We start from the raw sequence: 18,159 nt of genomic DNA on the forward strand, positions 1-18,159 counted from the left end.
GTATCATTTAAAGCAATTTTCGAACCATTGTCACAAGAAAGGAAACAAAAAAATAAAAAATATACAAGGGCGAACCACCTAATTGCGATACACAGTAGATCGACACAAACTATTAAATAGTGATTTTAACTAAAAAGCAATCCCTTTCTCAATAAAATATAATAAAGTATCACATACAGGGTGACAATTTAAAAACTTGAAATGGCCATATATTAGGAACGAAAAACTGGAATAAAAAAACGCCCAAAAGAGTTTCTATAAAACCAAAGAGGAACAAAACAAACATATTATCCCACTTTTATCTGCAACCCCTTGGACAGGTTGACATACATCCCTAAAATCTTAAATAGAAAGGGGAGTCCAGTGACATCAATTTCCTGAAATGTGGCTTTCTATGGTATCATTGGAAAGCATTTTTCAAAAGCTTCAAGATGATCTATTACTCGACTCCCCTCTCTATTTAAGATTTTAGGGGTGTATCTCACCCTGTCCAAGGGGTGCAGATAAGGGTGGGACAATATGCTTTTTTTTTTGTTCCCCCTTCGTGTTATAGAAACCGTTTTGAGCGTTTTTTTATTCCAGTTTTTCGTTATAATTGTTTTCGTTATGTTTCCTAATATAAATGGTCATTTCAAGTTTCTAAATTGTCACCCCGTATATTATTCCATTCCTAAATGAGGCTATGAGTGCAATATCGGACTAACCCACAAAAATTCAAAATCGACTTTATTGTAGAACAATGTTCTACGACTTTATTGTAGAACAATGTTCTACAATAAAGTCGATTTTGAATTTTTGTGGGTTAGTCCGATATTGCACTCATAGCCTTAAATATTCCTAATCACTACAATAAGTTCCTTTTTTTCAAATCACTTCCTTTTTAAGAATTGCCAAATAGAGAATAAAACCCTTAAATTCGTATAATTTTTACCATCCAAGAAATTTGGAATTTAAGAGAGATTGATAGAAAATTGGAATAATAACAATCCTGTATTTTTTAGGCTATTTTAATAATAGTGTTGATTTAATTTAATAGGCTTTAGTAATCTGAATTTTTATTCTCAGCGTAATTAATTAATTTAATACATTTATTAAATTAATTTACTGCCATTTTCATAAAGTCATAATGATTAATCAAAACACGAGCACAACTTTTTCCTTAAAAAATAGTGGGTACCTAGTTGATTCAAATATGCCTTTACTAACATATAGATCTGATTCCAATATGACTCTTATATTTAAATTTAAATAAAATATTTACAATACGAACCTGAAAACCACCCATCTCATCAAGTATCAAGTACTCATATAATCAGCAGAAGCCGCCGCGTCGCTGCTAGTAAAAATGCACTTGTAAGGCTCTCGAAATCCGCGAATATTTCAGCAATGGTTTAACTTTTTTATTTAAAAATTTGACTAGCCTTTAGACAAAGGTTTGGTCGATGTCTATAATTATGTTTAAACTTAATTTAAAATTTATAATTACTCTTAAATGGCGTTTGAATATCAACAATGTTTGATTAACAAATTTATATATTTCTAGGCATATCCTCAGATTTTCATATAATTACAGACATGTGTTGATCCTTTATCCATAAAATAAAAAAAAATTGAGTCAAAAAGTCTAACGGTTTTCAAATTATACCCGGATTTCTAAACCCTTAAAATGATATTTTCGCATGGCCGTGATGCGGAGCCTTAAGATTGGCCATGTCATTTATAAAGATCAGAAACAAAATAGGGCCCAGGACTGAACCTTGTGGGGTACCACATTCTATTGGTTTGCAAGAAGACTTCGTCGTATCAACCTTTACAAGCTGATTTCTGTAACTGAGATACGATTTAAACCACTCAAGGGGCATTCCTCTGAACCCATAGTGTTTCTATTTGTCAATTAAGATGTTATGGCTTACACAATCAAAAGCCTTGGAGAAATCAGAAAAAATTGTTGCTGTTGAATGATTATTATTTATATTGGTGTAAACACCATTAAAGAGAGAAAACATAGCATCATTTGTGCACTTGTTACGCAAGAATCCAAATTGGTGAGGAGTAAGAATTTTATATTTAAACAGAAACGATAAGAGCCCTTTTTTAACCAATCGTTCAATGATCTTTGATAAAGTGGGAAGGAGTGCGATTGGGCGATAGTTTGAAGCTCGTTGTTTATCTCCTCCCTTATGCAAAAGAATAATTATTGCAGTCTTAAGGCAGGTAGGAAAGACTCCATTTTGGAATGACTTGTTAATTAAGTTTGTTAGATGGATTAAGGTGCAATTTGGCAGACTGGAAAACATTTTGAGAGTGAGCCCATCTGTACCAGATGATGATTTGTTTTTTATTTCATTTATTGTAGTTTGAAGCTCTGTTGATATAATGGGGGTAAAAAAGAAGCTGTGTAAATTTTCATTTGGGAGATATGAACGAGGATCGTGAGAAGGTGTTATGGTAGCTATTAGATTTTTAGCTACATTAACAAAATAGTGATTAAGGTCCTCAGGTGAAGTAGGGATAGTGCTAGATGAAGAAGTCTTATTTCTTAATTCATTTACAATAGACCATGTTTCTTTGGCAACATTACTTGATTCGATCATCCTTTTATTATAATAAATATCTTTTGCAGCTTTTATAGTCTTATGGTACATTTTTCTATAAAGCTTGAAATAGTTATGAAAAAATACGCTGTCTGTAAATTTTTTCAGGTGTGATAATGAGCGCATCTTTTTTGCAGGAACACGTAAGCCTTTAGTGGTCCATGGCTTATGATGTTTAATTTTGATAGGTCTAAGAGGAAACGACTTATCTGCAATACTTGATAAATACTTTATAAAACTAGAATAAAACTATCTATATCATCAGAAAGAAAATCCCAATCATCCGTTTGGCATAAGTTCTTGAATTGTAAGAAATTATTTTTGCCAAAAAAACGGCCTATTTTACGTAACGTGTTTTTGCCTTTAGAATTTATGAAAAAATTTAGTTAATGCAGCTTCATGATCAGAAAATCCGGAATTAAAAACCGTACAATCTACGAAGTCAGGAGCAAAAGATGACACGACATAGTCGTGTCATTTCTAGTTATTCTGGTAGGAAAGTTAATATGCATTACTATACCCATTGAGACGAAAATAGAGTGAAGAGATTCTTGAGCAGCACACACATTGGATAAATCAATATTAAGGTCGCCACACAAAATTAATTTACCTTTTAAGGACAAGGATTCTAGCAAACTTAGTAGTTTTTGAAAGAAAGTCTGTAAGTCAGCGTCAGGTGTTCTATATACACAAATAATATAGAGGTCGTATGTATTATGGTAATTTATGGAAAATTCAAATACTTGATAAAAACTTAGTTACCGGTGAAAAATCGTTGTTTATAGACATAATCATAGTGCCCCTATCAGATAAATTAGTTTTATTAAATCTTGCTATTGTAGTGTAATTTTGAACAAAAACAGGTTCATCAATGTTTAGCCAGTGTTCCGTTATAGCAACTATTTCTGGAAAATTTAGCTCTTCTAATAAAAGAAATAAGTCATTAGTTTTGTGTCTTAAGGACTGAATGTTAAGAAGAAATACGCTAAGCTTGCTATCATCCGATTTATCAGAGGGTGCTTGATCCTCTGGTCGCGTCACGTTATTTAAAAATTACATACGGGTAATGATCTCAATTTTTTTAAAGAAAATAATAGTACGCCACTGAGATATTTCAAATTAAAAATAATTTTTGTAATGATTACTTCTCTAAGATAGGCCTCGATATGTACAACAAAATACCAAACTCGTCAAATATATTTCAATTAAAAAAAGCAAATAACTCAATGTTCTTAAGGCTAGTAGATCACAATGAATTAATAAAACATATAAACTCTTTAAAAAGTAACAGTGCTCCGGGACATGATGGTATTTCAGCAAAACTAATTAAAAAACTTCACATTTATCTAATTGAACCCTTGGCATATATAATAAACTTAATCTTTAAAACCGGAATTATTCCTAAATCTTTTAAAACATCCATTATAACCCCCATTTTTAAATCTGGAGACAAAAGTTTAATTGATAATTACAGACCAATCAGTACAATTTCTAATTTCGCAAAATTGTACGAAAAATGTTTAAGGGAGCGACTAGCCGGGTTTTTGGATAAAAATGGACTTTTGTCTGAAAACCAGTTTGGTTTTTCTTCGGGCTTGAGTACTGGCGATGCCATGCACAAACTCATTGAACATGTAAGGTATAAATTGGACTTTGGCAAAAAGTGCTTAGCAGTATTTTCGGATCTGGCGAAGGCCTTTGACATGGTGCCCCACAAACAGCTTCTTGATGTCCTCGAGAAAAACGGGGTGAGGGGTCCCGTGTTACAGGTCTTTGCGAACTGTCTTGTGGAGCGGCAACAGTACGTTAAAATAGAGGACACTTTAAGTGACCCATGTACAGTGAGAATTGGGATTCCACAGGGGACCGTTCTAGGACCCCTGTTGTTTATTCTGTACATCAACTCACTTACAACTTTAAACATAAACGGTATAATTATTTCATACGCAGATGATACTGTTGTTGCTTTTGACGGAGATACGTGGGAGGAAGTAAAAAAATGTGCTCAAACTGGAATTATGCTTGTAAAAAAATGGCTTGATATATACAAATTAACATTAAATGTCCAAAAAACCAACTATATTGCATTCTCAAAGACTAAAATAAATCGACCATTGTTCACACACTTAGATATTTAAAATCTACCAGATAAAATACAGGAAGCATCAAATGTAAAGTATTTGGGAATTATCATTGATAGTAACATGAAATGGGACTTACATACTGCACATTTAACAAAAAAATTAAATTTCCTAGTCTACAAATTTTACACTATTAGAAATATTTTAGACAGAAATATGCTTATAACCATATACCAAAGTTTAGTGGAATCAATACTAAGATATGGAATATTACTCTGGGGCAGTATGCATTACAATTCTTTAAATCCTCTTCAGATAATGCAGAATAAAATATTAAAAATAATCCTTAAAAAACCATTCTTATACCCTACTAAAGAAATTTATAATGAAACCTATATAAACATAAGAACTTTATTCTGTATAACTGTTTGTTGCTTCATACACAATCGTGAAAATATTAGATATCCAATAAACCATAACCAAAACACTACATCTAATGAAGATAATCAACTAATTCTTCCTGTATGCTATAGTGAGTTCGGAAAGAGATCCATTAAATTTATAGGACCAAAACTATACAATTTATTACCTAAACATATTAGAAACATCAAAAATAAAAAATTTTCAAAAATAGTGAAGGAATATATTGAAAACAATACTAATAAGTTTAAGTCTGATATAAAAATAGACTGGATCTTTCTGGAGTCTCACACTGATATTAATAAAGCAATTGATGAATTTTATAGAACTTTATATTCAATTTTTGATATATGTGTACCTAAAGGCGGAAAAAAATGTAAAAAATATCCTGTTTGGTTTACAAAAAATATTATAAATAAACTAAAATTCAAAGAAAAAGCTCGGAAAAAATACAAATTAAGCAAAAATCAAGATCATTATCTTCAATTTAAAAAACTTAGAGTTGAAATTAAAAAGGATATAAATACCGCCCACAAAAAATATTTAAAGGCAATACAAGACAAAATCAGTGTAGACTCTCGATCTTTCTGGTCATATATAAATAATAAGAAAGGATCTGTGCATATACCCAACAAAATGTTTATGGACAATTCGGAATTTAACTCTGGTGAAGAAATATGTAATGCATTTAGTGACTATTTTAGTAGTGTTTATTCGAGGGAAGAGGGTAATAACCCGAATACATTAGAAAATATTTATTCACCAGAAATAATTTTAAATAATGTAAATATAGATGATGTAATTGATGTTATTAAGAAATTAGAAGAGAACAAAGCAGTAGGTCCAGATAATGTTCCAAGCTATTTGTACAAGGGATTTTGTGATATATTATGTTACCCATTATGTTTTTTGATTAATCTAAGCCTTAAAACAGGAATTTTTCCCAATGCTTGGAAAGTAGCAAAAATATGTCCAATCTTTAAGAAAGGCAATAAAAGTGAAATAAAAAATTACAGACCTATTGCTATGCTCTCAGCACCAGCTAAAGTGTTTGAAACCATTATTTTTAGAACTATTTATCGTACTGTTAGATCTAGCATATCAATATTTCAACACGGATTTTTAAAAGCTGAATCAACTGTAAGCAACTTATTAAGTGTCACTCAAACTATATCTGATATGCTGAATCAGAGAGGTCAAATGGATATTGTATACACAGATTTTGAAAAAGCTTTTGATAAGATATCATTTAAAATATTATTGGATAGATTAGATAGAGAATATGGTTTTCATAATAATTTGGTGCATTTTATTGAGTCCTATTTGTATAACCGTAGACATATAGTTGTGATTGGGGGACATAGTTCGCGACCATTTACTCCTACGTCTGGCATACCACAAGGCTCCAATTTGGGACCATTATTTTTTCTTCTTTTTATTAACTCTCTGACGCAAGTAGTAACTCATGCTACATGCTCGCTGTTTGCTGATGATCTCAAATTATATTATCAAATAAATAACATAGATGACTGTAGAATGCTACAAGACGATTTAAATAATGTTGTACAATGGTCAATAGAAAATAGATTATATTTTAATGTCTATAAGTGTGTAGTTATGTCTTATAATAGAAAACAAAGAGATATATTATTTCCTTATAAAATACAAGATAGTCTATTGACTAGAGTAGAAAAGATTAAAGATTTCGGTGTGTTATTTAATAAAAGATTGACTTTTAATCTACATGTAAACGAAGTGGCAAACCGGGCATGCAAAATGTATGGATTTATTGCCAGAAGTACTAAGGATTTCGTAAGTGTTTCCTGTCTCAAGCAGTTGTATGTCTCATTCGTACGTAGTTTGTTGGATTATGCATGTATAGTGTGGTCGCCATATTATAACTGTTACAAATATACGTTGGAGCGGGTGCAAAATAAAATGCTCCGCTATATCTATTTTAGAGAAAGGGGGGTATATGACCGTGAGGTGTCAACCACGACATTACGCGAAAGATATGCCCTCCAATCATTAGATAAGAGGAGGCAAAAATTTGCAGTTATTTATCTATATAAAACAATAAATGGGCAAATAAATGATCCTACATTTCTTTCAAGGTTGAGTGTGAATGCTCCAGCGTATCTTACTAGAAGATGTAAGACATTTTATATGTCGGATGTAGCTCTTAATAATAGACATTTGAGTTCACCATTATTTATTTTGTGTGAAACTTATAACAGAATTCAAGAAAGCATTGATATTTTTAATACAAGTTGTGCTGAACTCAAATGTCGGTTAGATATAATTTTATAGTTAGTGCTGGCCAGATTAAGTTAGTATTAAGTATTATTTTGAATTATTTTTAAAACATTTGTTATCTTTATTATTATTATTGGTGTGTTATTATTATTATTATTGGTATATTGGTGTTATTGTCTTTGTTATTATTATTATCATTAGTATGTACTTTGTAATAGGACCGTTTACTTAGTAAACTTCTGTAAATTCCTTCAGGTAAATCTTAACAAAGTAGAGAATTGGTGCAATGTCAATAGACTATATTTAAATGTTAATAAATGCTCTATTCTCTCATTTTCACAATAATAATGTATTAACGAACGAGCAATAATGCATTAACGAACATTGGCTAGTACCAAACGAGCTTTACTCATAAACTATCAAAAACTACCAAATGGTTTCAGGCTTCTCCAGGTCGGTGATGACTCATGGCGGTGTAAGTATATATATTAAAGAACCCCTATCATCTGTCTCATTAAATCTTGAGAATTTATCTATTGAAAAACACTGTGAGGTAACAGGCATTCTGTTAGATATACATGATATGCAGCTTGTCACTGTGTATCGTACTCCTGATGTCGACTTTGATCAGTTTTTCAGTGCAATGGTAAAAGCTTTTAAAAAACTAGATGTTGATAAGCCTCTCATTATAACGGGTGACTTTAATGTGCATTTCGGTAGAAGGGATATTAGGGCGTTGGAGCTTTGCAATTTCTTTAGGTCATTTAATCTGAGAAAATCGGTAAGGTTTAATACACTCGGTAACAATTGTCTTGATAATGTTTTTACTAATATTGATTGCTCATTACTTACGTCTGAACCTGTTGATCTAACTCACACCTCAGATCATAAGGGCATATTATTTAAATGTCAAGTGGCTCGCACAAACTTTAAAACTCGGATAAACTACAGACCCATTACTGATGTAGGATTGTCTACTTTATGTAACACTATGTCCTCTCTAGACTTTGATTTTATTGATTAAATGCAGGCTATGTGGAGCATTATAAATAATAAAAATCAAAATTTATCAAAAAAAAGCTCATCACTTAATGCAACTAGTTTTAATCATCATTTTTGTTCCATCGCTGAGAAAGAATTAAGTAAACTTGAACACACTGACCAAACTTTTCAAGTATATCTGAACTCCATTCCGCATACCAACTTATTACCCTTCAGGTTTAGAACAGCTAGCCCTAATGAGGTCATGGAAGCCATTGATGAATTAAGAAACAGCCACAGTAAAGACTCTGATGGAATGAACACAAAAATTATCAAAGCTATAAAAAATGAAATTATCATTCCCTTAACTAAATTAATCAACCACTCAATACTCACTAGCATTTTTCCAGCAGCATTTAAAACTGCAAAAGTTGTACCTTTTTTTAAAGGTAAAGGATCTGCTGATGACTATAATAGTTATCGTCCCATCTCCCTCTTACCTATTCTGTCTAAAGTGCATGAACGAATCTTAAAAAACCAGATTAATGACTATTTTGAGTCAAATCAGCTCTTTGCAGTAACTCAATTTGGCTTCAGGAAAAACAGGACAACAACTTTAGCTATAGACCATTTTACAAGTAATATCCTGGAAGGATTTGAAAGGTTTCTTGATACCTTGGCCTCGTTCCTGGATCTCACAAAGGCTTTTGACTGTGTGACACATAGCATTCTTCTAAAAAAACTGGAAGCCTACCATTTTCACCAGGAAGCAATTAAGATGCTTGAGTCATACCTGTCGAATAGAGTTCAGTTTGTTGTCTTTAATCAGAATAAGTCTGATATTAAGCCTTTGAAATATGGAGTTCCACAGGGGTCTGTCTTGGGACCCATACTATTTCTTATCTACATAAATGATCTGGCCTTTTCACAGGGGGGCTCTGTTAGTACTGTTCTGTTTGTTGACGACACAACTTACTATCAAAGTTATCATCCTTCAAATATCATTAATTTAGATCTCCAGACCCCGGAGAATAACCTCTTTCAATGGTTCTTGGCAAATCGTCTTTCTCTCAATAGTTCAAAGTCACAAACACTTAATTTTACTTTGCGGCACAATACATTGACTGAGCATCCTGCTTTTGGAAGCTGTTCAGATGAGGCTAAGTTTCTTGGTGTTCACCTTGATCCAGGATTGACTTGGGAACAACATATAGTCAAACTGTCTAGTAAACTGTCCAGTCTGTTATTCCTCTTTAGAAATCTAGCGGGAATTACTTCCTTGCAGGTCTTACTTACAGCATATCATAGTAGTTTTCACTCACAGCTAACTTATGCCATACTGACATGGGGTCATTCCTGCCATATAGATAAAGTATTTGGGCTGCAGAGATAGTGTATTCGTATTGTGACTGGTCAGGGTTACCGAGATGACTGTAGGGAATCTTTTCGGAAGCTTAAAATATTAACTTTGCCGTCTGTGTACATTATGCAGTGCCTGTTGCGTGTTCACCAAAATCTGGATCACTATAGAACCCACCTACATTTTCATAATTATGAAACTAGGAATTGTAATGAGCTAGTGCCTGAGTTTAGCCGGCTTGAGAGATCAAGAAATGGAACCAGATACTTTGCACCAAAATTTTATAATTGTCTTCCAACAAACATTAAATCTCTTAGCCTTCCGCAGTTTAAAAAACAAATAAAAATGCATCTTTTGAGGGGTGCATTCTACTCATTTGAGGAGTACTTCTCATCCCAATTTTAATTTTAATCTTATATGTTAATATTGTCTTAATAAGAATGTATGTTAAGTGTTTTAGGTTTAGTGCAAATATTGTGATTAGATGTTATATTTTATCTGCTTTTGGGCAAAACTTGTTAATTTGTATTTTATCTTTTATCTTTATTTGCAAGTAAGTGACTTGACTTGTAATAATGCATTGTATGTATATTATTATTAATAAATACTACTACTACTACTACTACTACTACTACTAATAATGTTCTGTTGGTCAGAGTGGATGAGGCAATTGATCTGGGAATTACTTATGATGCAAAATTAAGTTTCGCTAAGCATATAGCAAAAATAGTTTCTGACTCTGCCAAATTGTTGGGTTTTGTTTATCGAAACTGTCGGCACTTTGAAAATATTAATACTTTAAAACTACTTTTTTTCACTTACATACACTCAAAAATAGAATACGGATCTCTAATTTGGTATCCAATTTATAGCTGATGAATGATATTGAGTGCATTCAGCGCAAGTTTATGAAGTATCTCTGGTTTAGAGAGGAAGGTGTCTTTCCAGCCAGAGGTTTGGATAATCAATTATACTTAAATAAATTTAATATTATATCCTTAGCAAAAAAAAGAGAAATTCTTTCCATAAAATTCTTATATAACCTTATTCATAACAAGATTGACTGTCCCACCCTTTTGGCTGGATTAAATATTCGGGTACCAAGAATAAACTCTAGGCATTTTAGATTATTTTATGTAAGTCCCGCTAGGACTAATATTTTGTTTAAATCCCCTATTAATATAATGTGTCAGAATTATATTAATAATAATTTACATGAACGGTTCGATATTTTTGTTGACAGTTTAATGTCCATTATAGAAGGTATTAAGTAAATAGGTGATGCAGAGTCTTTCTAGTATGTATATAGATAGTCTGTTAAGCATTTTGATTTTTCATTTTTAGACTCATTTTGGTAAATTTTTGCTTTTTTTTTATTTTTTTTTCCTTTTATTCTTTCCTGTAATTGGGTAACAAACCTGTTGGAAATAAATATATTTTTTTTTTTTTTTTTTTTTTTTTTAAATATATCTATTAACTAGTACTACATTGAAAATCTCAAATATTTTCGTTTTTAAACTTGTGGTCCTTCAGTTTATAACTTGCTCTTTTAATGTCTGATTATTTATTTTTTATATTTAAATGCCTTGTTACTTAAAATATTTTTTATTACTTTATCTTTAGTAAGGTTTGTCAACAGAATTGTAATGTTCTATGATAATAAAGCATTTTTTGAACTTGAACCATTCTCCTACAGACTACTGATACTTACCCAAGTTTTTAGTCAGTGGTTCAGTCGGTTTCTGTCCATATTCCAAAGTCGAAGGTTCCAAATCCAACCTGGTAGTCAATAATCCCAAAATACTACTCATATCATCTCTGCCAAGTTTGTTTACTCTCTCCTCTTTCATGTAACTTTGCTCCAGTCCGTAACCCTCCTCCATGTTTTTCACAATTTCCACCCTCAAAACGCCATCTTTGGGCCAATTATTCACCACTCCGTCCAAGCAAGAATTTGCTGTTTTTGAAAACGATAGGTGAATGTACACTAATATAAAGAATGCACCAAATGCCTTCAGTAGAAATACAAACTCTATTAATCTTCTAAGAGGTTTAGGAAAAGCTCTGGCATAAGCTAACGCTCCTCTGTAAAATAATGTATGGAACAATCTGTCTCGTACATCGCGGAATTGGTTGTGATTCCTTGTACGGTTAATGGTTATTAGTGGACGAACACCATTAAATTGTTGAGGGGGTGGAGCAGCCTCTGGCTGAGGATCTGGGTTGGGATTTACTGCTCCTGGAGCTTCTCCCGACATTCTCACCAATTATACAAGACTAAAAGAAAACAGCTTTTTATTGACCAAGATTTATGCTATTATGCAGTTACACAGGAGTTTTTTGTTGGTGACATAAACATTTAATACAAACTTTTGATGCCAAAACGTGAATTTTATGCAAATAAAGGTATTGAATAAAAGAAATTGTAATATTGACGCTGAAAGTTAATTTACAATTCCCCCTTTTGATTAACCTAAAAAACAAAATATGCACTATTGGCACTATTCTTACCTCAGTAGGAATGGTAAGTGGCGGCCAAATGTATGTTGTGGAATTTTGTTTGTGTTGTCCGACTTTTACAGTTCCTACGCTGATGTGTTGAAATCCAAATAGTTTTTTCTAAAAATTCAAATTAGTTTAAGGTATTTTGTTATTTAAATGTCAACAAATATATCTCCGCATCAGCTGATTTATTAGTGTCTAATGTCGATAAGACGGAACTTTTACGCATGATGTAGTCGATGTTCGTTAAACATCGATGTTTTTAATATTAATAATTATAATATTCAAATTAAAATTTAAATTCAAAAATGCTTTATTAGCCGGAAAATTAAAAATTTTGTTGACAGAGCAAGATGCGTGAACAGAAACCATTGAATCAAATCAAATATCAAAATCAAGTAAAGTCAATACATACAAGACCACTGTAACGAAGTTACTAAATTTTCTGTAATTCTCTTATTTATTTATTTATTTATTTATTTATTAACGGAATCCATTTACAAAAGTATTACATAGCATACCCATACAAACATATATATTCAGAAACATTATATTATACAAAACTATCTATAAATCAGTGTAAGGTGTAGATGAGTTAATTAATTAAAGCCCCTATGAAATTATATTCTTTAACTACCCCTTAAAAGATGTTATCCTAGAGTCAAAAAAGTTTATCTGTCCTGACAGACCATTAGCACTTCGAGCCATTCGTGTAATTGGCTCATTAATGCCATAATTGGTATGGTGGAATGGGACTGAAAATATTTCTGATTGTCTATTCAATCTGGAAGGCACCCTAAGTTTAAAAAGAGACAATAACTCGGGACAATCTATAGTAGCATTTAAAATCTTATGCATAAAACATAAGTCGAGTAATGTTCTTCGTGACTCCAATGTGGGTAAGTTCAGGTTATCCCTGACCCACTGATAGTAATACTCCTGTCTCCTGTAACCACATCTAAATGCCGCCACCCTTAAAAATTTATTTTGAGTTTTTTCAATCTGCTCAATGTAGCAGTTATATGACGGGGACCACACAATTGAGCCATACTCCAAGATGGGCCTAACAAGAGAGCAATAAAGTAATCTAAAAGTAAACAAAGACAAATCAATTGTAGACCGTTGGATAAAACTCAGCATTTTCATTGCCCTACCAGTCACCTGATTGATGTGACTTTTAAAAGACAACCTGGAGTCAATAAATATTCCTAAGTCAGAAACCTCTGTTTTGACACCAATTGCTAGATTATTTATTTTATAAAGAAAAGCAATAGGGTTTCTTAGGTTACTTTCTGCTTAGAAAAAGTAATCTTATGGCACTTATTGATATTAAGGGACATTCTATTCAAGTGGCACCAATCAAAGAATAAATTGAGGTCTTTTTGCAGAAGCACAGCATCAGAAAGGGATGTGATAAGCCTAAATAGCTTCACATCATCAGCAAACATTAGCACACGACAATTTTCAAGTTTCCAAACTAAATCAATCAAAAAGAGGCAAAACAAGACAGGGCCTGAGTGAGAGCCCTGTGGCACCCCAGATGGTACCAAAATTTCAGAGGAACATGTACCTCTAAGATTAACAATCTGGGTTCTACCTCTGATGAATCCCGAGATCCACTGAAGAAGAGGCCCCACAATACCTAAAGCCCTAAGCTTCTGCAAGAGTACCCCATGGTTAACTCGATCAAAAGCCTTGGAAAAATCTGTATATATTGAGTCAACCTGAAGTCCCTTCTCCAAGCAGCGGTAGAGGTAGTTGACATACAGCACCAAATTAGCATCAGTAGATCTGCCTTTTATAAATCCAAATTGCTCAGGATTAAATAAAGATTTAAAACTCCAGGCAATCCTATGACTGACCAGGCAGTCAAGCAGCTTTGGCAACTCAGATTGGTTACACACAGCCCGATAATTGGAAATTTCATTTCTACTACCAGATTTAAAAATGGGTTTTAGAAAACTTCTCTTCCAGAGAGTGGGATAAGAACCAGTACCTAGAGATTTGTTAAAAACGAACAGTATTGGTTTCGTAAGAACACAAACACATTTCTTTAGGAAGAATGCCGGAATCCCATCTGATCCAGAGCAGAGCTTATTCTTAGAGGAAGAAATAACCTCATAAACATCCTGTGTTGACAGAGTTAAAGTGCTCAGACAAATTGATTTATCAAAATCAAAAGATGGTATGTCATAGATGCTTGCTCGAATAGACGGATGAAAAGTATTCTGCAAACATATCCGCAGTATCCGAGATATTCATACTAATCCTGTTATTGTATGTAATTCTGGAGGGAAGACTAAAACCAGTTCTTTTATTTTGAATATATGACCAGAAGTACCTTGGATTGCCAGCGAGATTCATTTCCACCTTATTAATGTATTGTTGATAGCACAACTCTCTTAAGTACTCACATTGTTGTCTCAACAATACAAATTCATCATAATCCTGCTGTTGACCACTAATTTTAAACTTTCTGTGAATTTGTTTCTTTCTTATGATCAAACTGCGAAGCTCTGAAGAAAACCAAGATGGAAAAGAAGAACTTTTGTACCTCTTTAGAGGAAAAAACCTTTCCATTGAGGAGTAGATCACATTATAGAAAATTGAAACTATGACATCAATAGATGTCTCTCCCAAAAACAATTGATTCCAGTCTATCCCAGCAAGACAATCGTTAATTGCTATGTAATCTCCCTTACCAAAATCATAAAAATATTCCTCATATATCATATCATCAGAATTTTCTGCACAACAAAGGTCGAAACTAATTGTCTATAGAATTTCTCAGTTCTTTTTCCAACTTAAATTAATAATTTTCAAGATTCATATTGACAACTAAAATTTGCCCAGTAAAGTTAGGAAAGTTTTTATTTTGTTAATAAACGCGCGACAGAAACAGAAAAAAAATTATTAGTAAAAAATGCAGTTTTAAACCTATTAACAAACCCTGATTATTTAACTTAGACTTCTGATGAGTAGCCTTGAATGAATTGAATTGACGAAACAGTGGGCTGCCAAGGCAGTTGTGCATATAGGTCTCCTGATGGACCCATCATGCCCCACCGGGCGTTACCAGAGCCCAACGGCCTTAGAGAAACCGATAAGGCTCTCTGGTCTGAAGGACTTAAAGTCGCTCGGTACACTGAAAGTGTTACCCAAGTATTTGAACCTGGCGCGCGTGAGTGCTGGTCACTCCCCGACTACATGGTCAACGGTTTCATCCTCCTCACAGCACCATCGGCATTCCGGGTTGTCCGCAATACCGATAGTATGGAGATGGCTTTTTAAGTGCCAGTGACCGGTTAAAAGACCTGTCACTAGCCGAATTTCGCGTCTTTTTAGGCGTAGTAGATTTTTGGTGAGACAGGCAGAGGGCCCACCTATGTGCGCTTTGGCCTGTCTCATACCAGGGGACTCAGTCCATCTTCGGTGGGTCCACTTGTCCAGCAGACCCTTCATTGACGCGACCGCAACGCATTTGGCGATACCAACTATGGGTTCCGGCCCCATCGGCACATTCGCGGATCCCAGTCTGGCAAGAGAGTCCGCTTCCTCATTACCTGCATGGCCAGGTATCCAGACGAGCTGGACCCTGCATCCAACCTGTACCAGTTTTTTCAGGACTTTTATGCACTCTAGTACAAGCTTGGAGCTTACCTTTGCGGCCGTGATAGCCTTAATGGCAGCTCTGCTGTCCGAGCATATTGATACGACTGTATTGCGTTAAGGCTGATAGGTCGGTACGATTTGGGATCTGTAAAATCGCTTTTTCCGGGTTTCGGAATGAAGACGACTTTCACTTGACGCCATAACTTTGGGACGTAGCCCTGAGCAAGGGACAACCTGAATAGTCTGACTATGTGTGGGGTTAGTACTTCTAACCCGTTTTATTTATTTATTATTTATTTATTACAAACAGTACACAAGTACCAAAAAAGCATCCACTGTGTATATATAACAAACTTATGATAGGTTTACCAAACATTGTCTTAAATTTACATGTTACGTGTGTAGATACAATCAAAAAGAAAAGGGAAATTTAGATAAATACACTAATGAGAAAAAATAGAGCGTAAACTGTTACAAGTTCTGAATTAAATAAACAAAAATAAAATTATTCTATCTTTTTTAAAAAGTAGGTTTTTAATTGGCGTTTGTAGGATCCTATCGGCGTTCCAAAAATATCCGAATTCAGAAAATTGTTGTAAAAATTAAAAACATTTTGAATTCTAGAAAGTGGAGAGTTCTGTCCTACGTTGGTTCGATAAAAATCAGCTGCAAACAAGTCTCGGTTTCTTGCATTTTGCCTTGGTATCCGTATATTAATGTGAGATAGAAGATAATGTAAATCGACGTGACAATTTACTATTTTATAAAGCGTAAAAAGATCTGTGATATTTCTTCTGTATTCAAGAGTTAAAAATTCAAATTTGGCTCGTATAATGGTATAATTATGGTTGTATATTGGCATATTGGTCTTAAATTCTAGATATTTTATAAACCTATTTTGTACCCGCTCTAGGCGCGTAATGTCTACATTGTACTTCGGATTCCATATTACTGAGGCAAAAGAAAGTTTACTGAGGACAAAAGCATTATATAAGGAGATAATTGAATTTGGGTTTTTAAAATCCGTTGAATTTCTTTTTATGAAACCAGCCATCTTATTGGACTCGCATATCACTCGCTCAATGTGAGATGTAAAAGTCCATTTTTCATCCAGGATTACTCCCAGATCTCTAATCTGTACAACTCGTTTCAGATTACTGCTATTTATAGAGTAAGGCGATATTATTTTGGTAATATTTTTTGTAAAAGAAATACAAAAGCACTTTGCAGAATTTAGAAAGAGACGATTTTTCTGACAGTATTGTTCAAGGCGCAAAAGGTCTTGTTGGATTTTGAGGCAGTCATCCATGGTCTCGATTTTTAAGTAGATTTTCAAATCATCTGCAAAAAGTAATATTTTACAGTGTTTAAAACATATTTTTATTGAATTTATATATATTATAAAAAACAACGGACCCAGGTGACTGCCTTGCGGTACACCTGATGTTATGTCAAACCACTCGGATTTATGGCCATCAATAGTTACTCTACTTTTTCTACCTGTATTATAGGAACAGGATAATCGTTTGCAAAAGGCATGGATATAATCCATCCATGCCCGGAGATTTGAAGGGGGGGAATGTAAGTAATTATTCTTCTAGCAGTCTCGAACTCTAAGCGAATCGTAGCCCGAGAACAGCTAGGAGGATCGCGAGATGAGTTGGAGTCTGGGAAGTGGGTGCGCAGCATGACCTCCAGTGAGTCCCGCTCATTGGTAGTAAAGCCGCCATCTGGAAGAGACAGCGACCCCAATTTAGTTCCAGGTTCCTTGGACAGTACTTTGCACAGTCGTGCTGCGGATGGTGTGTTTTCAACGTCATCGCAGAACCGCCTCCAGCACTGTCTTTTGGAGTCCCTGAGTGTCTTTTTGTATTGTCTTTGAGCTGCGTGGAACGCATCTCAGTCAGTGGCAAGATGAGTAGCATTTTATGCTAAAAAGCTTAAACGTGCTAAATTCATTAAGAACAAATTCTCCAATGAAAAATTTTACAAAAAAATTATTTTATAGAATGATAAGAACCTAATTATATACTCTATTAAAAATATAATTTCCAGAGATTGTTAAAGTGGTTATTTTAAACCAGTTTTAATAATACAAAAGAATGAATTATATTTTTATATAATAATAAGTTCATTTTTTTAAATATTTAATAAATATGTCGCGGTCCTGTAGTAAAAACCCTTATTAGATAAAATATTACACCACCAAAACCAGCTGGAAAGTATAAAGAAATTCAAATTTCCCACCAACATCTTGTCAAACTAAGCCTGACAACATTGGATCGGGTCCCCGCTTCTTTGACAATATCGTTTCAATATTGAATTTGAAGGTTGACAAATTTGAAATGTCAAA

The 18,159-nt window shown here is 33.6% G+C and overlaps 1 protein-coding gene across 1 annotated transcript in view; it reads right to left on the reverse strand.

Annotated features, from left to right (window-relative positions):
* The window catches only part of LOC126744359 (membralin), a 430,191-nt gene extending 417,821 nt beyond the window's left edge, over positions 1-12,370 (reverse strand). The window contains exons 1-2 of the mRNA XM_050451737.1: positions 12,204-12,370; positions 11,404-11,969 (exon numbers count right to left, since the gene is read on the reverse strand). Of these exons, the coding sequence (XP_050307694.1) occupies positions 11,404-11,950 (547 nt within the window). The 5' untranslated portion in view covers positions 11,951-11,969; positions 12,204-12,370. The remainder of the gene's footprint in view (positions 1-11,403; positions 11,970-12,203) is intronic.
* Between the last annotated feature and the right edge of the window lie 5,789 nt (positions 12,371-18,159).

Source organism: Anthonomus grandis, chromosome 14 (genome assembly GCF_022605725.1).
Source record: "Anthonomus grandis grandis chromosome 14, icAntGran1.3, whole genome shotgun sequence".
Classification (NCBI taxonomy): domain Eukaryota; kingdom Metazoa; phylum Arthropoda; class Insecta; order Coleoptera; family Curculionidae; genus Anthonomus; species Anthonomus grandis.